At 53.6% G+C, this 26,220-nt stretch overlaps 1 protein-coding gene across 8 annotated transcripts in view; it reads right to left on the reverse strand.

The window, feature by feature from the left end:
- The window catches only part of HDAC9 (histone deacetylase 9), a 346,306-nt gene extending 321,584 nt beyond the window's left edge, over positions 1 to 24,722 (reverse strand). For 4 of the 8 annotated variants that reach the window (XR_007245815.1, XR_007245814.1, XM_048511823.1 and 1 more), the window contains exon 1: positions 24,617 to 24,722. Coding sequence is in view for 5 of the 8 variants with exons in the window: in XM_048511823.1 (XP_048367780.1) it covers positions 24,617 to 24,722 (106 nt within the window). In the remaining 3 variants the exon portion in view is untranslated. The remainder of the gene's footprint in view (positions 1 to 24,616) is intronic. The other 4 variants (XM_048511827.1, XM_048511825.1, XR_007245816.1 and 1 more) reach the window with 3 other exon arrangements.
- Positions 24,723 to 26,220: the final 1,498 nt, after the last annotated feature.

The raw sequence follows: 26,220 nt of genomic DNA on the forward strand, positions 1-26,220 counted from the left end.
GGGGGGTGGGGGGGGGGGGGGGTGGGGGGGGGGGGGGGTGGGGGGGGGGGGGGGTGGGGGGGGGGGGGGGTGGGGGGGGGGGGGGGTGGGGGGGGGGGGGGGTGGGGGGGGGGGGGGGTGGGGGGGGGGGGGGGTGGGGGGGGGGGGGGGTGGGGGGGGGGGGGGGTGGGGGGGGGGGGGGGTGGGGGGGGGGGGGGGTGGGGGGGGGGGGGGGTGGGGGGGGGGGGGGGTGGGGGGGGGGGGGGGTGGGGGGGGGGGGGGGTGGGGGGGGGGGGGGGTGGGGGGGGGGGGGGGTGGGGGGGGGGGGGGGTGGGGGGGGGGGGGGGTGGGGGGGGGGGGGGGTGGGGGGGGGGGGGGGTGGGGGGGGGGGGGGGTGGGGGGGGGGGGGGGTGGGGGGGGGGGGGGGTGGGGGGGGGGGGGGGTGGGGGGGGGGGGGGGTGGGGGGGGGGGGGGGTGGGGGGGGGGGGGGGTGGGGGGGGGGGGGGGTGGGGGGGGGGGGGGGTGGGGGGGGGGGGGGGTGGGGGGGGGGGGGGGTGGGGGGGGGGGGGGGTGGGGGGGGGGGGGGGTGGGGGGGGGGGGGGGTGGGGGGGGGGGGGGGTGGGGGGGGGGGGGGGTGGGGGGGGGGGGGGGTGGGGGGGGGGGGGGGTGGGGGGGGGGGGGGGTGGGGGGGGGGGGGGGTGGGGGGGGGGGGGGGTGGGGGGGGGGGGGGGTGGGGGGGGGGGGGGGTGGGGGGGGGGGGGGGTGGGGGGGGGGGGGGGTGGGGGGGGGGGGGGGTGGGGGGGGGGGGGGGTGGGGGGGGGGGGGGGTGGGGGGGGGGGGGGGTGGGGGGGGGGGGGGGTGGGGGGGGGGGGGGGTGGGGGGGGGGGGGGGTGGGGGGGGGGGGGGGTGGGGGGGGGGGGGGGTGGGGGGGGGGGGGGGTGGGGGGGGGGGGGGGTGGGGGGGGGGGGGGGTGGGGGGGGGGGGGGGTGGGGGGGGGGGGGGGTGGGGGGGGGGGGGGGTGGGGGGGGGGGGGGGTGGGGGGGGGGGGGGGTGGGGGGGGGGGGGGGTGGGGGGGGGGGGGGGTGGGGGGGGGGGGGGGTGGGGGGGGGGGGGGGTGGGGGGGGGGGGGGGTGGGGGGGGGGGGGGGTGGGGGGGGGGGGGGGTGGGGGGGGGGGGGGGTGGGGGGGGGGGGGGGTGGGGGGGGGGGGGGGTGGGGGGGGGGGGGGGTGGGGGGGGGGGGGGGTGGGGGGGGGGGGGGGTGGGGGGGGGGGGGGGTGGGGGGGGGGGGGGGTGGGGGGGGGGGGGGGTGGGGGGGGGGGGGGGTGGGGGGGGGGGGGGGTGGGGGGGGGGGGGGGTGGGGGGGGGGGGGGGTGGGGGGGGGGGGGGGTGGGGGGGGGGGGGGGTGGGGGGGGGGGGGGGTGGGGGGGGGGGGGGGTGGGGGGGGGGGGGGGTGGGGGGGGGGGGGGGTGGGGGGGGGGGGGGGTGGGGGGGGGGGGGGGTGGGGGGGGGGGGGGGTGGGGGGGGGGGGGGGTGGGGGGGGGGGGGGGTGGGGGGGGGGGGGGGTGGGGGGGGGGGGGGGTGGGGGGGGGGGGGGGTGGGGGGGGGGGGGGGTGGGGGGGGGGGGGGGTGGGGGGGGGGGGGGGTGGGGGGGGGGGGGGGTGGGGGGGGGGGGGGGTGGGGGGGGGGGGGGGTGGGGGGGGGGGGGGGTGGGGGGGGGGGGGGGTGGGGGGGGGGGGGGGTGGGGGGGGGGGGGGGTGGGGGGGGGGGGGGGTGGGGGGGGGGGGGGGTGGGGGGGGGGGGGGGTGGGGGGGGGGGGGGGTGGGGGGGGGGGGGGGTGGGGGGGGGGGGGGGTGGGGGGGGGGGGGGGTGGGGGGGGGGGGGGGTGGGGGGGGGGGGGGGTGGGGGGGGGGGGGGGTGGGGGGGGGGGGGGGTGGGGGGGGGGGGGGGTGGGGGGGGGGGGGGGTGGGGGGGGGGGGGGGTGGGGGGGGGGGGGGGTGGGGGGGGGGGGGGGTGGGGGGGGGGGGGGGTGGGGGGGGGGGGGGGTGGGGGGGGGGGGGGGTGGGGGGGGGGGGGGGTGGGGGGGGGGGGGGGTGGGGGGGGGGGGGGGTGGGGGGGGGGGGGGGTGGGGGGGGGGGGGGGTGGGGGGGGGGGGGGGTGGGGGGGGGGGGGGGTGGGGGGGGGGGGGGGTGGGGGGGGGGGGGGGTGGGGGGGGGGGGGGGTGGGGGGGGGGGGGGGTGGGGGGGGGGGGGGGTGGGGGGGGGGGGGGGTGGGGGGGGGGGGGGGTGGGGGGGGGGGGGGGTGGGGGGGGGGGGGGGTGGGGGGGGGGGGGGGTGGGGGGGGGGGGGGGTGGGGGGGGGGGGGGGTGGGGGGGGGGGGGGGTGGGGGGGGGGGGGGGTGGGGGGGGGGGGGGGTGGGGGGGGGGGGGGGTGGGGGGGGGGGGGGGTGGGGGGGGGGGGGGGTGGGGGGGGGGGGGGGTGGGGGGGGGGGGGGGTGGGGGGGGGGGGGGGTGGGGGGGGGGGGGGGTGGGGGGGGGGGGGGGTGGGGGGGGGGGGGGGTGGGGGGGGGGGGGGGTGGGGGGGGGGGGGGGTGGGGGGGGGGGGGGGTGGGGGGGGGGGGGGGTGGGGGGGGGGGGGGGTGGGGGGGGGGGGGGGTGGGGGGGGGGGGGGGTGGGGGGGGGGGGGGGTGGGGGGGGGGGGGGGTGGGGGGGGGGGGGGGTGGGGGGGGGGGGGGGTGGGGGGGGGGGGGGGTGGGGGGGGGGGGGGGTGGGGGGGGGGGGGGGTGGGGGGGGGGGGGGGTGGGGGGGGGGGGGGGTGGGGGGGGGGGGGGGTGGGGGGGGGGGGGGGTGGGGGGGGGGGGGGGTGGGGGGGGGGGGGGGTGGGGGGGGGGGGGGGTGGGGGGGGGGGGGGGTGGGGGGGGGGGGGGGTGGGGGGGGGGGGGGGTGGGGGGGGGGGGGGGTGGGGGGGGGGGGGGGTGGGGGGGGGGGGGGGTGGGGGGGGGGGGGGGTGGGGGGGGGGGGGGGTGGGGGGGGGGGGGGGTGGGGGGGGGGGGGGGTGGGGGGGGGGGGGGGTGGGGGGGGGGGGGGGTGGGGGGGGGGGGGGGTGGGGGGGGGGGGGGGTGGGGGGGGGGGGGGGTGGGGGGGGGGGGGGGTGGGGGGGGGGGGGGGTGGGGGGGGGGGGGGGTGGGGGGGGGGGGGGGTGGGGGGGGGGGGGGGTGGGGGGGGGGGGGGGTGGGGGGGGGGGGGGGTGGGGGGGGGGGGGGGTGGGGGGGGGGGGGGGTGGGGGGGGGGGGGGGTGGGGGGGGGGGGGGGTGGGGGGGGGGGGGGGTGGGGGGGGGGGGGGGTGGGGGGGGGGGGGGGTGGGGGGGGGGGGGGGTGGGGGGGGGGGGGGGTGGGGGGGGGGGGGGGTGGGGGGGGGGGGGGGTGGGGGGGGGGGGGGGTGGGGGGGGGGGGGGGTGGGGGGGGGGGGGGGTGGGGGGGGGGGGGGGTGGGGGGGGGGGGGGGTGGGGGGGGGGGGGGGTGGGGGGGGGGGGGGGTGGGGGGGGGGGGGGGTGGGGGGGGGGGGGGGTGGGGGGGGGGGGGGGTGGGGGGGGGGGGGGGTGGGGGGGGGGGGGGGTGGGGGGGGGGGGGGGTGGGGGGGGGGGGGGGTGGGGGGGGGGGGGGGTGGGGGGGGGGGGGGGTGGGGGGGGGGGGGGGTGGGGGGGGGGGGGGGTGGGGGGGGGGGGGGGTGGGGGGGGGGGGGGGTGGGGGGGGGGGGGGGTGGGGGGGGGGGGGGGTGGGGGGGGGGGGGGGTGGGGGGGGGGGGGGGTGGGGGGGGGGGGGGGTGGGGGGGGGGGGGGGTGGGGGGGGGGGGGGGTGGGGGGGGGGGGGGGTGGGGGGGGGGGGGGGTGGGGGGGGGGGGGGGTGGGGGGGGGGGGGGGTGGGGGGGGGGGGGGGTGGGGGGGGGGGGGGGTGGGGGGGGGGGGGGGTGGGGGGGGGGGGGGGTGGGGGGGGGGGGGGGTGGGGGGGGGGGGGGGTGGGGGGGGGGGGGGGTGGGGGGGGGGGGGGGTGGGGGGGGGGGGGGGTGGGGGGGGGGGGGGGTGGGGGGGGGGGGGGGTGGGGGGGGGGGGGGGTGGGGGGGGGGGGGGGTGGGGGGGGGGGGGGGTGGGGGGGGGGGGGGGTGGGGGGGGGGGGGGGTGGGGGGGGGGGGGGGTGGGGGGGGGGGGGGGTGGGGGGGGGGGGGGGTGGGGGGGGGGGGGGGTGGGGGGGGGGGGGGGTGGGGGGGGGGGGGGGTGGGGGGGGGGGGGGGTGGGGGGGGGGGGGGGTGGGGGGGGGGGGGGGTGGGGGGGGGGGGGGGTGGGGGGGGGGGGGGGTGGGGGGGGGGGGGGGTGGGGGGGGGGGGGGGTGGGGGGGGGGGGGGGTGGGGGGGGGGGGGGGTGGGGGGGGGGGGGGGTGGGGGGGGGGGGGGGTGGGGGGGGGGGGGGGTGGGGGGGGGGGGGGGTGGGGGGGGGGGGGGGTGGGGGGGGGGGGGGGTGGGGGGGGGGGGGGGTGGGGGGGGGGGGGGGTGGGGGGGGGGGGGGGTGGGGGGGGGGGGGGGTGGGGGGGGGGGGGGGTGGGGGGGGGGGGGGGTGGGGGGGGGGGGGGGTGGGGGGGGGGGGGGGTGGGGGGGGGGGGGGGTGGGGGGGGGGGGGGGTGGGGGGGGGGGGGGGTGGGGGGGGGGGGGGGTGGGGGGGGGGGGGGGTGGGGGGGGGGGGGGGTGGGGGGGGGGGGGGGTGGGGGGGGGGGGGGGTGGGGGGGGGGGGGGGTGGGGGGGGGGGGGGGTGGGGGGGGGGGGGGGTGGGGGGGGGGGGGGGTGGGGGGGGGGGGGGGTGGGGGGGGGGGGGGGTGGGGGGGGGGGGGGGTGGGGGGGGGGGGGGGTGGGGGGGGGGGGGGGTGGGGGGGGGGGGGGGTGGGGGGGGGGGGGGGTGGGGGGGGGGGGGGGTGGGGGGGGGGGGGGGTGGGGGGGGGGGGGGGTGGGGGGGGGGGGGGGTGGGGGGGGGGGGGGGTGGGGGGGGGGGGGGGTGGGGGGGGGGGGGGGTGGGGGGGGGGGGGGGTGGGGGGGGGGGGGGGTGGGGGGGGGGGGGGGTGGGGGGGGGGGGGGGTGGGGGGGGGGGGGGGTGGGGGGGGGGGGGGGTGGGGGGGGGGGGGGGTGGGGGGGGGGGGGGGTGGGGGGGGGGGGGGGTGGGGGGGGGGGGGGGTGGGGGGGGGGGGGGGTGGGGGGGGGGGGGGGTGGGGGGGGGGGGGGGTGGGGGGGGGGGGGGGTGGGGGGGGGGGGGGGTGGGGGGGGGGGGGGGTGGGGGGGGGGGGGGGTGGGGGGGGGGGGGGGTGGGGGGGGGGGGGGGTGGGGGGGGGGGGGGGTGGGGGGGGGGGGGGGTGGGGGGGGGGGGGGGTGGGGGGGGGGGGGGGTGGGGGGGGGGGGGGGTGGGGGGGGGGGGGGGTGGGGGGGGGGGGGGGTGGGGGGGGGGGGGGGTGGGGGGGGGGGGGGGTGGGGGGGGGGGGGGGTGGGGGGGGGGGGGGGTGGGGGGGGGGGGGGGTGGGGGGGGGGGGGGGTGGGGGGGGGGGGGGGTGGGGGGGGGGGGGGGTGGGGGGGGGGGGGGGTGGGGGGGGGGGGGGGTGGGGGGGGGGGGGGGTGGGGGGGGGGGGGGGTGGGGGGGGGGGGGGGTGGGGGGGGGGGGGGGTGGGGGGGGGGGGGGGTGGGGGGGGGGGGGGGTGGGGGGGGGGGGGGGTGGGGGGGGGGGGGGGTGGGGGGGGGGGGGGGTGGGGGGGGGGGGGGGTGGGGGGGGGGGGGGGTGGGGGGGGGGGGGGGTGGGGGGGGGGGGGGGTGGGGGGGGGGGGGGGTGGGGGGGGGGGGGGGTGGGGGGGGGGGGGGGTGGGGGGGGGGGGGGGTGGGGGGGGGGGGGGGTGGGGGGGGGGGGGGGTGGGGGGGGGGGGGGGTGGGGGGGGGGGGGGGTGGGGGGGGGGGGGGGTGGGGGGGGGGGGGGGTGGGGGGGGGGGGGGGTGGGGGGGGGGGGGGGTGGGGGGGGGGGGGGGTGGGGGGGGGGGGGGGTGGGGGGGGGGGGGGGTGGGGGGGGGGGGGGGTGGGGGGGGGGGGGGGTGGGGGGGGGGGGGGGTGGGGGGGGGGGGGGGTGGGGGGGGGGGGGGGTGGGGGGGGGGGGGGGTGGGGGGGGGGGGGGGTGGGGGGGGGGGGGGGTGGGGGGGGGGGGGGGTGGGGGGGGGGGGGGGTGGGGGGGGGGGGGGGTGGGGGGGGGGGGGGGTGGGGGGGGGGGGGGGTGGGGGGGGGGGGGGGTGGGGGGGGGGGGGGGTGGGGGGGGGGGGGGGTGGGGGGGGGGGGGGGTGGGGGTGGGGGGGTGTGGGGGGGGGGGGGGGTGGGGGGGGGGGGGGTTGGCGGGGGGGGGGGGTGGGGGGGGGGGGGACCCCCCCCCAATCTCAAATTCAAGCATTTGCAAACAGACAGGCATCCTGAGAAAATGATGTCATGATGTGCACCCCATCACCTACTATATTTCTTCAGGCTAGGAAACCACTCCCTTGGGTTTTTCCCACCTTTTCCCCTTCAGGGACTGAAGTGCCTCTAATAATGGTAGAATAATGTAGAAAGTACTTTCCCTCAGCCCTGTTCACACCCAGAAGCAGAGGATGCCCACTGACTTTTATTTCTCTTTTCCACAGACACTCCTCTCACAAAGGCATAAATAAAATAAATACTTGAGGCAGATTTAAACTTAAACAGTAACTCAGATTTATTTAAAAGACACAGAAGATAGTAAAGATAGAAATATTGGGGTTGGATAAGGATGAAGTAAATTAGGCAGGAGACAGGATAAATGTATACACTATTCAAAAGACAGTTTGGCACAAAGACTTATAGTTTTTGGTTTCTTCAGCACAGCATTTAAGATTACTTAGTTCAGTTTAGCTTAGATGTTAGTTTCACAGACTGTTCACAGTTTGCACAGTTCCTTTGCTTAGATGTTCCGGCTTATGGCTATTCACATGCAGGATCCTAACACCAGCTTGGTACTTTTTGCTGTATCCTCACACAGCCTTCACAGTTAGGCAAAACCCTCAAGAACAAAGCCTAAACTCTCTACTGAGGTAAACTTAAAACAAATCTCTATACCTCAGACCCATTGGTACAGTAGGGATGATTACACACAAGGTCTCTGCTGTGCTTCAGAAGGGCATGTCTGTTGCAGAAAGATTTCATGGACAGATGTATTACCGTGAGCCCTGCTTTCACTCTCCATTTTCCCCGTGGCAAGCAAGACCACTTGCATAGGACTTTAATGTCCTTCGCAGACAGAGAAGGGCAGATTTGCCAGTGAGCACAGCTTTGCTCTATGCATCTTTCCTCCATCCATGGCCAGTCTACCAAGGTTCACCCCTCCCACTCCCTCACGCTGTCCTTCCACATCTTCCCTCTCAGCCCCTTCCCTGTTGTCAACTCTTTCCTTTTAACAGTATTAAACACCAGGGCTTCTCTGGCACATTGGAGAAAAGACAATTGGGAATCTGGAAAGCTTGGGGAAAGGTGGCTTGCTAAGGACATTCATACTTTTAGCCAAATGATTCAGGTTTGGGTAACCTTACACAGCTCCCCAAATTCACACATTTCTTCCAACAGATTTAAATAAGTCAAATATGATTATTCTGCTTTCCAATTCTCTGTTGAGAATTTGTGTATAATATACTTCACATTCGCTATTCAAAAACTTGATTTTTATCCCCCCCACACCTTTTCAGCACTGTCATCAAACTGAAAAATATAATATACCTCTAATCTTCCCATGCCACATGAAGTATTACTTACTGACATTTATCATCTTTCCAATCAAATTAACTTACAAATGCTGTTAAACTCAAATCTTGTTTATATCTGGAGGCAAGCATCTCCCCCATGAAGACAGGGTGAATTTATATGAGATCTTTCTTTACTATGTCTCTAAATTCTCTCTCTGTATGAAACTACACATGATGAAAACTGTGAGCTCTTTTGATGTCCTAAATTTACATAAAAGTAGTCCCAACAGTTCCCTCAATGCATTAGAAATACCAGCGCTGTTAGAACAAATTCAGATAAAAGACAAGCAACTTGCATTTCACACGTAAAGAGTGGTGGAGGTGTCCAGTTTTAACAGACCTTGTGAGCTATTGATGCTCAACAACTGTGTTTTCAGCAGTTTTCTTCCAGTATTGAAGTTAGGCTAAGATGAAAAGGTTGGAAGCATCAAATAAGACACAGGAAGACGGACATAAACATCCAACCAGCCTGTACAAAATTAATAAAAATAATATAAATATTTCCAGTATTTAATTTATTTCCCTACTTCTTTTATTTCATGTCATTCTCCCCAGTGAGGACATATAGTGGATTATTTTGTCCTCCTCTCTTCCATTTTATCCTGCCGACAACTGGGTGAGGTAGGTTAGGCTCAGATTGTGTGGCTCGTCCAAGGTAGCCCAGAGAACTTCCACACAGCTGAGCAGGAATTCTGATTCAAGTCTTCCAGATCTTAGTCCATTACTCATAAACCAATTGCTATGACACATTGACTTTAAGTATATAGTTTACATATTTATAAATTTGGCAATATTTTTAGATGTTTTCAACCTAGTATCTGCCTCTCATCTCTAAGGCTTTTGTTTTTAAATGTTAAGAATGGCTAAACTTGAACTCCAAATGTCTCCACAATCACTCTTCCCCCCCCCTTTTTTTGATTCTTTATCATGCTGCTACATTTTAGAATCCATTTTAGAAAACTTCTAATCTTCCTTATAGGCCTGTGATTCATGTTAGCTCATCTCTAACTATAGACAAAACTAATTTAACGATAATCCTGTGGGTAAAATGAACTCATATATAATTATTCACAATATTTTTTTTAAAAGAACTCCAAATATATGCTATTGCAGTTAATTTAAAGATGCAACTGAGAAAATGTCTGGGAGAAACAATGGCAACAAGTACTGGATGTCTTGTTCAGGTCCGGCTGGCCTCCACAAGGATCAGGGCTTTTACAGCCCTGGCCCCTACCTGGTGGAACAGGCTCCCAGGTGAAATCAGGGCCCTGCGGGACATACAGAGTTTCCGCAGGGCCTGTAAAACGGACCTGTTCCGCCAGGCATTTGGCCAGCCAAGATAACACCACACTTCTGTGACAAATATCTGGCCTCCGTGGGTGCAAGAATGGGGAAGGGGAAACAATTTTAATCGCCATCTGAATTTTTACAATTTATATATGGTTTTAACTGGGATGAATGTGAAATGGATTTTAACTGTCTTTATATAATTGATGGACACCGCCCTGAGCCCTTCGGGGAAGGGCGGTATAGAAGTTTAATAAAATAAATAAATAAAATGGACCTTCCGCCCATAACAGCGTTATTTTGTGCTGCTTACATTCACAAATTTTCACTGCAGTCATTTTCACTCTCTGTCATCACTTGGTGCCAAAATATTAATGCTGTCATTAAATTATTCATCTTAGCACCAATTAAAAAGGATGCATTTTGAGGGCTTTCATCTTAGCTGCTCTTATAACTTAAACACTATTTCACAAACGACAAACAGATCTTACACAGTTCCTACATCATTTCTAACAGATTCAAATAGGATTGTCAAAACAAAACAAAAACATCTTCATGACTAGATTACTTAGTCGTTTAGTGCTTACAAGTACATAAAAAGAGTACTGAACAGGATTATCAACTTTCAGCCTGGAAAATTACAACTTGCTTTCAGACTACAGAAATCAGTTCCCCTGGAGAAAATGGCAGCTGAGGGATGTAAACTCAATGACATCACATCCCTCCTGAGTACCCACCCCTCACCAAACTCCCCTCTCCAAGGCTCCGCCCCCAAATCTCCATGAATTTTTGCTAACTTTACCCTGAACTGATGATATTGAAGCAAGATGCCTTGTAAAAACTGGGGTACTGATAAAATTGCTGACTCTGCTAACAACCTGCCAAAAATCTGTTTGACAGAGCCCATGCTTTGCATGATTCTTCTCCAGCTTTAGAGGCAAATGGGTGGCCACCAGATCAAGGATCTGTTCCACAGTAGCACCTTGACTGTGGAATGTTCTCAGTGCTGTTATCTTGGTCTTCAGTCTCACTGCCAGACAAAGATTATATTTCCTTACATGAGTTCATGAAACTCTATTATTTATTTATGTATAAATAATCTCTTGCCTCAATATCCAGTCAGGGACACTAAGGCAACTAGGAATGAAAAGCAGATCATACAAACAATTAAAAGCAAAACTAAAATGCATATGTAAAGAAGAAACAGTAGTTAAAACATAGGGGAGGAAGGAGGGGTAACTGAGGGAATAAAAAGCCATCATGACTGTCATACCTTGGGTTCAATTTTAATGGCAGCGACTGTTGTCTCTACAGGTTACACTTGTGCTGAATGAAAATATCAAACAGTTGCTCTCTAACGTTTGGAAATACTGGGACTGCGCATTCTACATTATTATTGTTGCTGATCAACATTAAAAAAGAGTGTTGGTCTTTAGAACTTTGAAGGAATAAGAAAACATGGATTAAAGAATAGCACAGACCAGAGAAATTATTATTCCTTAATGCTTTCCAAAAATACACAAACTAAATTGCTACCATCCATCCCTGGAGTATGCATGCATTATGGAAATAAATGTTAACCTTCAATTGTTTTTTTAAAAGATTAGAAAGGCTTTTTGATTGAATTTATTTTATCCATCTTATTATATTGTTTTACTAATAATGAAAGTAGGGTATACCAGACAAATCCAACTTCCATTGTTCTCTACCAGCCTCCTCAGTAAAGGCCTATATTATAACTTTAACTGTAGGATCTGAGAAACCCAGGTTCAAATTTCAATTTCACAAGGGAAGCTTGCTGAGTGATCTTGGGCTAGCCATACACACTCACATTATTATTGTTGTGAAGAGCATGACAATGTGAGCTGGTGTTGGTCCCCAGTGAGGAGAAAGGAAGGATATTATATATGTCTTACTATAAGGATCATCGTTATCAGCCACAGGATCAATTTTTCAATAGAAGAGGAAAGTTTTTCTTGGGTTTCCCAAATGTGTTCAGTATTGTGTAATTACAACCATCTAGTTTAGCTACTACCACTGCATGGGGGACTGAGACTCAGAGACCATGGTTTGCTGAAGGTCATTTTCAGCTGTTTTACAGAGATAGAAGGGAAGAGGTTCCTACCTTGAGTCAATATTTTAACATCAGGGAAAACAACAAAAGGGGGGTGGGAGAAGCAAGGACAATAGGAGATGAAAATGACAAGGCCTTCTTGGCTTAAACCAAGGGGCTGAGCAAAGGCCTTCACAAAGGAAGTGACCACTGAGGGAAAGGTCTGAAAAGAAAAAGAACACATACATATGTTGAGAGCGAATACCAAAACATGAGAAGGAGTTTCAAGGATATTATGGCTGACATGGGAGCTCAAACTCTTCCTAGCCTGCACCAAAATCAAACTTTGAACTGGAAGTGCCCATAATATATTGATGGTATAACAACAATGGGGGGAGGGGGCACAATCGTTGATGGTGAGGGGAACTGGGAAATTCCAGACTCAATCCTCCCCTTAAGGATTCTATAATCTCTTTTTCCCAGGATTTGAAGAGGATAATTCCTTCTTCCCTTGCTTTCCTTCAATAGATCCTCCGTTTTCAACATTCTATTCCTCCCAGAACCCAGTTCTTACTAAGGTGGTTTAGGTTTTCCTTTTGGCTAATTTACAGAGTTGTATTCTTCTGCATAACTGGGAAGTTCCTGAGCTGTCAGGGATCCAAACCTGTATAGGTAGCTGTGATTAGAATAGGAGCCAAACACTTTGATTTAAGGAATAAAAATATAAAGTTAGTTAAAGTCATCCTGGGATACTTTCTTTGCTCTGGGCTTCTTCACCTCTGCTCTGGGCTACTTCGCCTTCCAATCTAAAGGGAAGTGGCTCTTTTTCAACCCTGGTTCCACAGCTGTAGAATTCTTTCCTGCATCTATGCCTGGTATCAAGGCAAGGAAGTTTTCAACACAGAATTAAAACATTTTTTTTTATTGATGGGTCTTTCAGTTAGTAGATTTATAATCCATTCAGGGACTAACTGGTAGAGTGTGGAGTATAATTAGGGTTGCCAGCTCTGGATTGAGAAATACCTGGAGATTTTGGAGGTGGAGCTTGAGGGCAGGGTTTAAAGAGAGGAGGAACTTCAATGGAGTATAATTCCATAGAGTCCACTTTCCAAAGCACCTATTTTCTCCAGGTGAACTGATTTCTGCCACCTGGAGTTCAGTCATAATAGGGGGAGACCTCCAGCCTGGAGGTTGGCAACCCTAAGTATAACACTTAAATAAATGCTGCATCTTTATCCTGCTCATCCTCCAAGGAGTCATACATAATATTTGGTTCTCCAGTCCTCCATTTTAGCCTTACAGCAACCCCATGAGGTAGGTTGGGCAAAGAGGGAAACTGGTGTCTTATCATATTTTGGTATTATACCCCATTGAAATCCCTCCATTACCCACCCAAACCCCACCTTCCCCAGACTCCACCCCCAAAATTTCTAGGTATGTCCCCATTCAGAGCTGACAACTCTATCTATTGAGCATAAGGACTACAGGGTTAAGTCAGAAATAAGGACATGGAGACTGTGCTGTATGGACAAAGGATAAGAAGCCAATATAGGGGTTTGCAGGTGTCTGTCACATTGGAAGACAAGAGATCAAGGATGGTGCTGCAGCCACTTATATGCATACAATGTAAACATTATGATGTCACATATGACATGCCATCATAATTTTGCTGTGGTTAGAGATTTTTACCTGAAAGGTCAACACTGGAGGAACTACACATATGTGAAGTGCTTGTGCCAAAAAGCTAAAATCGACCAAGATTTCACCTAAAAATAGACCCTGGCTGGATGCTCCTTGTCATTATCAACCAGGATATTCTGTTCTTTCTGACAGGGTGTTTCAATTTGGTCTTCTTTCTGTGTTCAAACTGAAGCAAGCTATACCCCCAGGACATCTCATTTTAGTCGAAAGTGGTGGAGATAAAAGGGTTGTCACATCTACTACCAACTCACATTTGAAACAAGATCATTGCCTCCTCAACAAGCAGTTATCATGTTGTTCTGGCAGCAGGAAGGAATCTGAGGTTTTTCTTCACTGTTGCTTTCCTTTATTTAAATGACTAGAAATAACTCAAAAATGACAGAATACTCTGTCTATAAATAATCATTCCGGTGTAGAGTTATATTAGGAGGTAACTCAGATGGCATGATAACGCCTAACTGACTAATCTTAGACCTGAAATGCCATAAGATATAAATAAACTCAGCTAAGAATAACTGACCCAGAGGAGTCTGCCTGCTCCACAGAAAATTCTGCTTTAGATCAGCATCCAATACAGAATAATTTATGTCACATTATTATTTCATCAAGCTGTTTTAGAAGGAAAATGATATAACTCATGAAAAAGGCCAAATCAAATTGAAAAAAACAAAAATTTTCAATTTAATATTATTACAAGGTGGTGCATCACATCTATGTAGTCTAAATTAACATGCTGTAGGTTAGCATGTCAAAACTTATACCACTGAAATCACTGAATATGTATTTATATTTATACTTGTAAATTCAATAGTACAATATCCCACCCCTGTCAAGAACATGTGTTAATATTTTTATAAGTATTGACTGATTTCCCATGTTAAAGAATTCACTTTCTAACCATGTGCAAGGAACAGGAAGAAGAAAATCTGATGAATAAAGAAATTCTTTTTAATCCCAAAGGGCAACATCAATGCTCAGGGCTAGTAACAACTTTTTTCTTACCTCATGTGTCCTCATAGCAAATCTGGAAGGTAGGTTACTATTTCTTTATTTCTGTTTTACAAAGAACAAAGCAAGGCTGGATTTCTGTCATAATGACACAACATTGCACAAACTCTCAAGTTCATCATAACTCTTAATTGGGCCAGAAGAGTCCTGATGAAATCAAAAGTATGCACAATGTTTTGTGTCATTTTGGCTGGCCCTAGTGGTTGTAAAAGGTGTAATATGAATTTTGTTTCTTGTTTTGGATCTTCGGTGGACCAGTATGGCTGTTTATAACTTTTTTACGCATTTCTAGTGGGTTGCCAGGCCAAGCCTCGCAACCAGTGGAAGGTTTGAGGGGCAGGAACATGGGGATGTGGTGACATTGAGGATGTCACCACATCATTTCCAGGTTCAACCTGCAAATGACAATGAACAGCTGCATAGAGTTCCAGCAATTCCTAGAGCTACCATTGTCACTTCTGGCTTGTACCCAGAAGCAAAGGCCTGCAGTTATTTTTTCTTTATTTTTCTCCTGCTGCTACTCAGAGCAGCAGAGGGCAAAAAGGACAATCAGCTAGAAGCCTGGCAACCCATCTGACCAGAACTGGATAACTTGCTGGAAAGTGTAGAATGCCCTGAGAAAAAAACAATATAGGCCACATTACACATTACATTTTCTAATGTGTCAGGCCCAGGTTCCTCAGACCTGACTTGTTTTCCATGCAGCCACAGGGCAACACCGGGGAACTGGTTTTTAAAGCATCACAATGGTCCAGTTTGGCTCAGGACTATGGTCTGCAAGAAGTGGCCTCTGTTCCCTGCCCCCCAAATGCCACTTTCCTGAACCAAAGCAACCCTGGGGCTGCTATTTCTTCCATTCGTAGATGTGTGTGCAGTTCCCTGTATGATAAAGTCAAGCATTTAATATACTAAGTTTACTCCAGGTCATTTTATATTAGGATAAATACCAGAATTCATCCAAAAGTAAAAAAGTCAAAACACTTCAGCTAAATAACACTCATAATTATACTCTTATGAAAAAGAAGATTTGCTAAGTCTACAAGACCTACACAAAACACTTTTTCCCACACCAAACTTGTATTATAATCCTAATTACAATAAGGAGATATATACCTAGCAAACTGTAGCATTAAATAGTCTACCATGTCTTCTTACCTGTATCTTTTATATTGTGTATAGTGATTTTTGGAAAGATGAAAATATAAATGTACTTCTGATGAGATATTCATTGGTTTTAAATAAGATTTTTATGTTAACTGTGTTAACAGCAAAAAAAATCCATGCAGTTATCAATATCTCGATTTTACTCTGAAGTATTTGTATCAGCAACACTGTGAATACAAAGATATCCATTTTGCAGCATTTTTATCTATGTGGTTTCTAACTAAAACAAAGCAATAAAATGATGTAATAAATATCATTTCTCAATTTAAACTGAGATTGCTTTAATCTACATCTGTGATGGGCATGCGTGCAAACACTGGGCAAAAATACTCATCAGAAAACTGTCCTGTTGTCTGTCTTAGGGATAAAGCACTGATGTTCAACTGGGGCATTGGAGGTGCTGCCCAACTGTGAGAGTTTTGGTGGGCACTAATGAAAACTCAGATGCGTGAACTGGACTTGACTGACAAGTGGAAGAACTGGGAGTGCCATAGTCCATGGGAGACTTGCAGACAGTGCTGCGATAGGTGTGTGGCTGCTGCTGAAAACAGCTCTTCTCTCCCCCATAGTATATAGAATACATGGCATTACATCATCACACTGCATGTTTTCCATTCTCTAATCCGCTTCATTGGCTGCTTGTATGGGTCCTGGGAAAATAACAATAAAAACCCTGCAGGGCTTGGGATTAGAATAGCCAAAGGATCACCTGCTCCCTAACAAACCTATCCAAGCACCACAGTTCATTATCCCTGCTTCGGAAACCTCCACATTCTGAAATTAGGAGGGTGATGACCAAGAGAGGACCTTCTCAATTGTGACACCAAAACTCTGGAACTATCCAGAGCCAGCATGGCATAGTGGTTAAGAGAAGGTGGACTCTAATCTGGAAAACCAGGTTTGATTGCCCATGGTGGACACTTCTCTGGTGAACTAGATTTGTTTCCCCATTCCCACATTCCTGCTGGGTGACCTTGGACTAGTCACAGTTCATTCACAACTCTACCTCAGCTACCACAACAGGTGCTTGTTGTGGGAAAAGAGTTTGTGGGAAAGGAGTCTCCTTACAGGAGAGAAAGGTAGGGTATAAATCCAAACTACTCTTCCTCCTCCTTCTTTTCTTCTCCTTCATCTCCTGAGTGACTTGTCTGTCCCCTTCTGTTGCTGTCTTCCACCAGCAAGTGAAGACTTCTGTGATCCCTCCTTCCTCTCCTAGGTTTTAATTGTTGTTTTTATTCTTTGTTTTGGTTTTAATTGTTTTAATTATGTGTTTTGTTTGGTTTTAATAGTCTTTCATGTGTGCTTTTACTATGTTTTTGAACTGTTACCTATCTTGGTGGCTCTGATGAGTGCTGAAGGGTGGGCTATAAATCTTGTAAATAAATAAATAAGTCCAGAGAACAAGACATTGAACGGAATCCCAAGAAACATGGTATTTCTTTTTTCCAAGTACAACTTCCTTCAGCACTTCCAGCCCCACTCAAATTACCATGAATACAATCCATGTACACTTGACTTTTCTTTATATGTTCTCTGAGTAACTCTTATGTTAGATTCAACCCATGTACAATTTGACATTTGATTTTAAGCCCACATTTATCCAAGTATTGATCCACATTTATCCAAGTATTGATTTGTAAAATGAATGCATGTTGGCTCTTTCACTGTAAGTTGTGAACAGAGCTAGTCTAGGGCTGAACAATAGCAAAATGAGAAATCCCCTGAAATCATACACAAAATGCAGTATATCAGCAACTCTCTAGCGGATTCTGCATGGATCAAAAACAGCAGTGTGAAAACAGTGTAAACCCTTTTATACAGTTTTAAATCATTTACACTGTTTTCACACTGCTGTTTTTTTTCCATGCAGAATCCGTTTCTGTGTGTCTTTTTCTTTCTCACTCTAATACATATTGTGAAATGCCACAACTGACCAATTTTCCCAATATGTGAGTGTGCATATAACTGAGGCACTTATCCTAGATTACTGCAATGCAGTCTACATAGGACTGCCCTTGAAAAGTGCTCTGAAACTTCAATTGGTACAAAATGTTGCAGCCAAGATGTTGACTGGAATGAGACAGAGACAATGTAACTTCAGCTGTGTCCCATCTACACTGGCTCCCAATTTGTTTCTGAGTCCAATCCAAGTTACTTGAAAGCTTGATATGACTTGGGACCAGCATTGCTAAAAGACCGCCTGTTCTCATACAGCCCTACCCAACTGCTAAGGTCATCTTCCAAGGCCCTGCGTCCAGCACCATGCTATCCAAGATTAGGTGAATGGCAACCCAAGAAGGCCTTTTCAGCCATGATGCGAAAAATGATGGAAAAAAGAATTTTTGTTTTGCCTGGCTTTTCCCCAATGATACCTTTACCCTGTCCTATGTTTTAATTACTGTGCTATGTGTTTTAATATGTATTTTATTATTGACTGTTGTGGGTTTTCCAGGCTGTGTGGCCAAGGTATGGTACTTTTTGCTTCCAACTTTTCACCTGCACCTATGGCTGGCATCTTCAGAAGAATATCACAGTAAGATGTGTTTCTCTCCATGACACAGTATTTTATTTTTCCTTTTGTTTTTACATTATTTTACTTATTTATTCAAACATTTACATCTCACCTTTCCACTTGGTTCAAGATGCCTTACAATAATTTGTATGAATTATTTTGATACTATGCTTTCACAATGCTTTAATTTGACTGTTAGCCACCTTAGTGGCCTTCACTGGGCAGAAAGGTGACATACGAATTCTGGAAATAGTAAAATAATAAATAATAGTACAGAAGACTCTTAAATGCAAAGCAGACTTTCCTCATGCTAAAACCTATTTGTTGTTTTTGAAAGCAGTATTTGTTACATATTTACACAAATATAATTGCTCACTAAAAATGTTCAACAAAAATAACGATACCACAGATGTTCCCACGAAACCAAAGCCTTACATGTTTATTTACAAACAGGGTATGTTGTGCCTACTATACTATACCCTACTATACTATACTACTAAACAGGGTATGTTGTGCCTACTATATTGGCCATGCTGGCAGGGGCTGATGGGAATTGTAGTCATGAACAACTGGAGTGTCATACGTTCGCCACCACGGACATAGATGAACACACATGAAGTTGCCTTATACTGAATTATTAGACTATTGGTCCATCAAGAGTATTGGTCCTATTTTCCAGTGTCTCAGGCAGCATCTTTCCTGGGTCTCAGGCAGTGATCTTTCTTATCACCTACTGCTTGGGTCATTTAGCTGGAACTGAACCTGGGACCTTCTCCATACAAAGCAGACATTCTAACAGTGAGTCACGGCTCCTAGTCCCCAATAAGAAGTGTAGTAGTGCACTGCCGACCCAGCAGTGCCGTAGTAGAACGTTGGGACGCCAACGGACCTGCGGCCTTGCCGGTCGCATCGCACCCCTGCTCCTCATCCCCCCATGAGTCACGGGGTGCGTGGAAGACTGTCTGGCTCCAATCACGGTAGCAGGGACAATGGTCTTCTGCTCCCCAGGTGAGGGATTAGGCTTCAGGGGACAGCGTCACGCTCTTCTCCATGCGTAGCCAAGATGAGACTGGGCATGCATCACATGATGATCTCCCGACCTCCCGCTCTCCCGGAACTCCCCCCAGTCCCTCCCTCCTACCGCCCCCCGATGAGAGTAACAATAAAGTGGTGCCAGGAACCCGGCAGACCGGGAGACTTCGCTAGGAACCACCGGACCCTCCGGTCTCCCGCTGCTGGCGATCTCCACCAGATGTTATCTCCGCGTCTCGTCTCGTTCTTACGCTGACCGCGTGGGTCGACTACAAAGAAGAGACCTATAAAACACACAACCTCCAGCTGGAACACAAGAAGCTCGTCAGGAGATCATGCCTTGGTACATTAAAATTAAATACACACTCTAGGCAGCAATTCTGGTTACCTATGTAAAATTGTAAGGCATTTACTAGGCTACTGTGATGCTCAGATTTTTCTCTGTTCTTCACACAAAATATAGATAGGTTTAGAGCACTGGTGAGGTTAACATCTTATGCCACATATTACTTGCCTTCTGAAGGCAAGGTCCACTTGTGCTTTGACAGCCTGGAAAAAGTCTTAAATCTGACCAAACTGGTATGGGGAGTTTTACGATTTGGCTCACTCACTTGAGCCACCTGAAGCTACATAGTTGAATGGAAATTTTCTGCAATACATCCATGCTTAAATTGTTTGGTTGTCAGCTCTGGATTGGGAAACACCTGGAGATTTTGCAGGGTGGAGCCTGGGGATGAGAGGGACTCAGAAGGATATAATTCTATACAATCTATCCTCCAAAGAAGCCATTTTCTTGGTGGTCTGAGGATCAACTATGATAGCAGGAGACTTCCATATACCACCCGGAAGTTGGTAACCCTATTTATTAGTGCCAAATTGGTTTACTTGTATGAAGTGCTGTCAATTAGAACAGGGTATAGGATTAGGTGGACATTAATCTCCTGCTGCTCTATTATATTTGTTTGACTCCACAAAGCTACACCCTTGATCATCAAGATATGAGGCCTTCTTCTTCAGTGCTTGAAGCAATCACATTATACTTTCTGCTCCTTCACCCTTCCTTTGCACAACCACTTACACTTCTGGAAGCTTTAACATTTCTACTCATCTGTTTATATTTATGTCCCATTGCCCAGGAGAGGATCTGAGTGAATGTCCCATTGCCCGAGAGGAGATCAAGGGGGATCTGAGTGCTTGACTTCTACCTCTAAGAGGACTATTTGAGAAACATTGTAGGAAGAATCCAGGATTTCCCCCTCATTTTGAAATTAAGGATTCATTTTGTTAGTGATTCATTTTGTCCCTTTCATTTTTAATTAGGAATTCATTTGACCAAGTTATTCTGATCAACATTTTCCCCAACTAGCAAACAGTGCAGGACATTAAAAAAACAGAGAAGTTACAGCAAAAAAACAGAGAAGTTAATCTCATTATCATGCAGTAGCCTGAAAGTGTCTTTCTCCGGCGCCTGTCTAGAATGTCCTATTCATAACCTGCCTTTTGATTGGTACCTATCCAATTCATCCCATTCATAATATGCCCTGCAGGGTGAGAGGGAGGCAAACAGAGGAAGCAGTAATTAAAGGAATTCTAGAAGTGCTGCTTCAGATGACAGCAATATTTCATGACCCTCACAGCCTGAGAAACTTAGTTTGTGAATAAGTATCAAATGCCTACTGGATCCATATATATGCATTTGTACTACTTATTTAAGGCTCTGCGACTCAAATAGAATATATTTAAGGAGAGTAGTCTAAGCTGAGGAATGCTTGCAGTTTATTTGAGGCTTTGTGACTTAAATAGAATCTATTTAGTACTGAATTTGTGTTCATTCCCTACATTTTTCATGTTTTACAGTCGGTGATGGAGATATTCCAGGCTATTTTCAATGAGTAAATATCATCTACACAGCACAATCAGTGCATGCAGCATTTAATGGATTAATTTACACACACATAAATAGGGTTCTGATGCAAGGAACTTACGAGCAATTTAATGACACCTACTTGGGCAAGTAAGAAAATGCTAAATATTTTTGGTTGCACTCCTGAATGCTAAGATACTAGAATAAGGCCCTGTGATTTCAGTGGGATATATTTCAAATAGGGTTGCCAAGCACCAGGTAGCGTCTGGAGATCTCTTCACAGTATAGCAGATCTCCACATTACAAAGATGCCCCAGGAGAAAATGGCTGCTCTGTAGCATGGACTGAATAGCATTGTGCTTTATTGAGGCCTTTCCCTCATCAAAGCCTGCCTGCTCTAGACCCCACCCCTTACTCTCCAGGAATTTCCCAACCGGTAGTTAGCAACTTTCATTTCAAAGGTAGCATACTTAAGAATCGTAGCATAAGAAAAACAAGCAGTCATAGAAAACAAACCTATCGTGCAGTTTAATGCATGATGAAGTTATAATTTAAACTACCACTCTTTACTGGCATTAGCAGTCTTATAACCCTATCCAAAGGGGGTGAATCTGCCAGTGGGAGCAGGGCCATTTCAGTGGATTTGTCCTCCATGGGGCACCTGCCCCAGCAAGTGGTGAATCTGATTGCAGGCGGCCACGGCAGCCCTTTCCAGTGGTGGTACACAGCACTGGACACAATGCCAGCATTCCTGCACCCAACCATAGTGATGGTGGTCTGAGAATGTGGCAGGGGGAGGAGCCAACATTAGTCAGCTTCCTCCCAGCCATTTTCCCGTTGCTCTGGAAGCCAGGGCTTCAGGACACCAAAAAGGTGGCATAAATTCATTAAGCCCAATGGGGGCTTCCCGGTGACAGAGAGGCTTAAAAAAAATTTAAGCCTTCCCACATTATCAGGAAGCCTCCTTGGGAGTGGTGGGCCAGTCCATAGAACAGGGCTGCCCTTCACTATGCTTTTTTGCACAAGAATACATAAAGGTATGTATAAGTGCATAGATCTTTAAATTATCTCTGTGTTCAATAAACTTTGCAAGATGGCTTGCCATAGTGTTGAGAGAAAACAAGAATTACGAGCTGAAAACTGAAGTTAAAGGGGAGCAAACAGTTTGTGAGGGTCCATGGAAATCCCTTCCGAACCGGGCTGGGACTTCAAGATGGGATCTACGTACTGAATCCATAAACTCTATATTGAGCAGTCTGGAGCCTGGGTACCTTCCAAGACAGACAGGGAAAGCAGAAAGCATGCAGCAACCCAGAAAGAGAACGCAAGCATTTTGGCAGTTGCCAGGCAACCCCACATGCTTTCTTTTCTTGCTACCATCCCCTAGTCTAGTTTTTAGACTAGCTGTGTGTGCAAAGCTGGTGGCAAAAGATACCTCAGGTCTCCTGCTCACTCCATATCTGCCTGTTGCCATCCTTTTGCTAGCAGTAGCAGCCCAGTTATTTTTGCTCCTATGTACAGTTTATTTGCCCCCTGATACTCTTCCTTCCTGCTACTCCAACCAGCCTCAGTCACATTAGCACCCTTTCTGCATTCTCTTCTCTGTCTTTGATACCTTCTGTTTTGCTCTGCTAATGCCTGTCCCTTTTTTTCCTAATCTAATTATATCCTTCTTACTCTCCTTTCATCTTTGAGGAGATATAAGCTTTCTTAAAATACATTTTTAAAGCAGGGACTGAAGCAGGCACAATGGGGCACAATCCTAAAAGTGCGATTCCCCCCCTTTTCCTTCTGTAATTTTAAACTGTACAATACAATTAACAAATAAATTGACCTTACACTGAAGATCCTTCATATTAATTTAAGAATAGATGGTTGCCAAGCACAGAGTCGGTTTCCACAGTAGTAAAAACTCATGTATTGATAGTTATAGTTCTGCCGAGCATAGACTGCAGGAGTCATGTGACTTTTACACAGCATTATAGATTACAATATATCTGGATATAATAAAAAGCAAAGACGTATCAATTTATCTTCAAATTTGTCAGTGGATAAAGAAGTTATTAAACTGGGAGGTCCTCTTATTTATTTAAGCATAATCTAAACCTATGGTTTAGATGGAGTAACTCTGCATAGGATCACACTGTAACAGTTAATGCTACATGTAGAACAGAGAGAGCTAATATTTCAATATAATAAACGTATGCCCAACAGCATGTGATTCCACAGTGTCTTATGCCTTAGTGCGATAAATGTGAGTAATGCTATCTTTTTGGTTGGTATGACAGTTGTAATGTAGAAAAAACTGGCCATTTCAGGTGAAGAACCTTCTCAATCTTTTCTCAGTAAAAACCCATCAAAAAGTATATTTACCTCCAATGGCAAAACTCTTTGCAAAGCCAATTTAGCTCTATAGTGCTAAGCATACGGTTGATTTGCTTCTTTTTGCAATAAACTATTAAATGTATAAAGGTGGGGAGTGCACAACTGCAAACAGAACAGTCTATTCCCCCACTCTCCTTCTCATCTAAAATTTAGAAGCAACAACAATCAAAGGCTGTGCAATGAATGATATTTGCCTTCTATATGTCCGGAGACAAGGTCTTGTCTCTTTAACTGAGAAATAGTAGTCAGAACTCAACAGGTATGACTTTCTTCCAGAACAGAGTTGCTAGGAAAGCATCAGCTGGTGATTTCTGCTTGCTGTGCCTTTATGAAAGTCTTAGAAGTATCTAAAACAACAACAAAGTGCCATGTGCATGTGTCATGAATCACCCTTTGACCCTACAAAACAAAACAAGAGGCATCAGCTGTTGAAGGCACCGGACAGTATGTCCTGCCTCCTACACTTCTGGCTTAAGCTGCCCATTGAGCATATCCTGAGAATTACCCATGAGTCCATCTCTAGGCTTAGTTTTACCTACAAAACCAGAAAGGCAAGAGGTGATCAAAAAACCATATCACCAGGTGCCTGGGAGAAAGAACATTATAATGGGCAGGCTGTCAACCAAACCTTCCTTTTTCCTTCAGAAAATCACAGCTGCCAACCACCTGAAGGTTTGGGTAAGATTATGCAACTGATCAGACAGACCCACTGAGCAAACCTTATGCAATTAAAAAGGAATGGCAAAGAGAACTGTAGTTAAGGCACAAAGCAGATAACTTCATTATAATCTAAGAAATAACATTCTAAGGAATAACATTATAACCCAACAGGCTCACATCAGGCCAATCAAAGATAGTTATTGAAGCATGCATTCCAGACTATTTACACATTGTTCAATATCTTGTCCGACAAAAATATCTCAGTAATTTTCCCAGCCTTAAATGTGTTTTCACTGATCATATAATCAGGCATCACAGAGATGCTCAAAACACAAAACAGTTTTCAACAGCTCAATGACTACTGCTTTGAAACACCTGCTCTCTACCCCTTTCAGTGAGTCATCCAATCTAACTTTCACTTGAATGCTCCCAAAATCTTTTAAAAGTAATTGGAATGAATCACAAATTGATACTAACAGATGCACTTTGCAAAAACTTTTCAAGATAGTTTTTTAAGGTTCCAAAAGGGTGTGTTAGCAGAATTCTTGAATTATGTAATGTTTTCAGACATACCATTAATGAAGGAACTACACTGCACTACAAAAATAAAATAAAATAATTTCTACCTTCCTATTCTGCTGGCAGCTATTAGCATCAGTATCCATCCAAACAAGTGCTCAGCATCACCTCACGCCCCCTCACGCCCCCCCCATCCTCAGTAACATACTGCGAGGTAATTTTAAGATCACAACTTGGTACCATAACCTTCAATACGTATACTCTGAAGTAAGCCTCACTGATTTGGATGGATTGTGGTGTGCTGAGAACTGCAGCTGAAAAGCTCACGTTCAAACGTTTGTAAGGCTATAATCTGGCACCCCCCAGCAACCATCACAAATATGAAAAGAACATGCAAGGAGGGAAATTCACATTACTCTTGCTGCTAAGAAAACATAAGCCACAAAACAAGTACAGAAAGACATTTGTCTAAGCTAATTGTGTTATGAAGCCACTCGTTGAACAAGAGGCTGAAAACGAAAGGAAAAATGACAGACCCCGTTCCCAGCCCTCTCCACAGCAAGTTTTTCATTTGTGTCAGGTTTTTTTCGTTAAGAAGTCAGGCGATCTTGAGACAGAATCAGCGAAGGGTCCCCTTACCTGAGCTGATCATGCTGTGCATTCTTTGCTGAGCCAGGAGCCGGTCACGTCCCGAAACTCCATCTGAGAAAAGACACGATTCACTCTCGTCAATTGTCTGCAGCATTTCCCAATCAGCCTGCACTTCAGCTACATGAAAGATTCATCGCCAGCCGTTCAGAGGCATTGAAAACGACCCCTTCTGGTCCTGTTTCCTCCTCTTTGGGAGGAAGGGATCTTTAAAAATAACACTAATGGCACAGATTGCCCAAATTAATATATTCTACTTATATGCAAATATTTTTTAAAGCACCAGTTACAATAGCAGTCCAGCTTGGAGAAAATTCTGCCCCGCTGCTACAAAATAATAACACATTATATATATTTATTTAAAAGGCATGGCTTATTATGCACCTCTTTGGTGGAGCGAGTTGCTGTGTTCTGCAAGCCAAGAGCAGGTGGAAGGAGGATATAGTTCTCCCTCAGGTTATTCTTGGGAGGCCACGGAGAGAAATAAAACCACTTAAAAACAACAACAAGCAAGTCCAGTTTCTAGGGGCTCGAATCCCTGGGGGTTTAAGTTTCAATTACTCCCTGCCCTGGCAAGTGTCTCTGTCTCTCCTCTTTTCTTTCCCTCCCTCTGCAAAGTTGGCGACAGGCAGAGCAAGTTGATTTGCATACGGATCAACAACAGCCTGGCCCACAGGCAACAGAAATAGAACAATGGCTGGCTGGAGCCAAAAATAGGTCATGCAGGGCCGGATGATTGGAGCCTGCATGAATGCATTTAAAAATACCTCGGCTAACCCAGCTGGCCAGTCTCTGTCTTTCAAGCAGCAGGTCTCCTCCAAGTGTGATCCCTCAAAAGAGAATCTCTCATCCGATCACCAAAGCCCCGGTGCATGTGTGTGTCCAGGATTAGCTAGCTTCATTACCGTGCATGCTCCCCCTCCCTTCTTCAGCGAGTTTCTGTCAAGAGAGCTAAAAGGAACCAGAGACTGCTGGTGGTTCTGAAATAATAAACTGTGGAAGCTTCTGCTCAGAATGTGGTTTTTTGCTTCACCCACACACAGCAAGCTTGGATGGTCTATTTGGGTTGCCTGTTTCTCTGGCTACACTGCCAGGAGCTGGCTGGAACATCACTATCTTGCTAGTGCCTTTCAGTTGCAGAATCTACAGGCAAGTGGGGAGCTGAAGTCATTGAAAACCATCACACCCCCTATGAGACGAAACATCTCTGACAAAGATTGATACTTTACTTTTGAAGTGGATTGTTCCCCTTCGTACCAGTTTTGCATTATAGCACAGTATGGGAAATGGCTGCAAACTACAGTACAAGTACCCGCTCCTCCCCACCCCCCCAGAGAAGAAACGCTAAACGATTTAAACTGCAGAGGACTCTAAATATAAAAGGAAGTGTTGGCTTAAAATAGCTGCTTTCAGCTTCACGCAGCAATGTTTAAAGGATCCACGCGCTTGTGAACCTCACTCTGCTGATGTTATTTTTGAGAGCTCTTCATTGTTTATGCTGTAGGTAGGTATACAAAAGCTAAGCAGGGATACTGGTCAGCCTAAGCAAATATGGAGCAGAAGGTATGCAAATAGAGCTTAACCACCCCAGTGTC

Source organism: Sphaerodactylus townsendi, linkage group LG11, assembly GCF_021028975.2.
Source record: "Sphaerodactylus townsendi isolate TG3544 linkage group LG11, MPM_Stown_v2.3, whole genome shotgun sequence".
NCBI classification, from domain to species: Eukaryota; Metazoa; Chordata; class Lepidosauria; order Squamata; family Sphaerodactylidae; genus Sphaerodactylus; species Sphaerodactylus townsendi.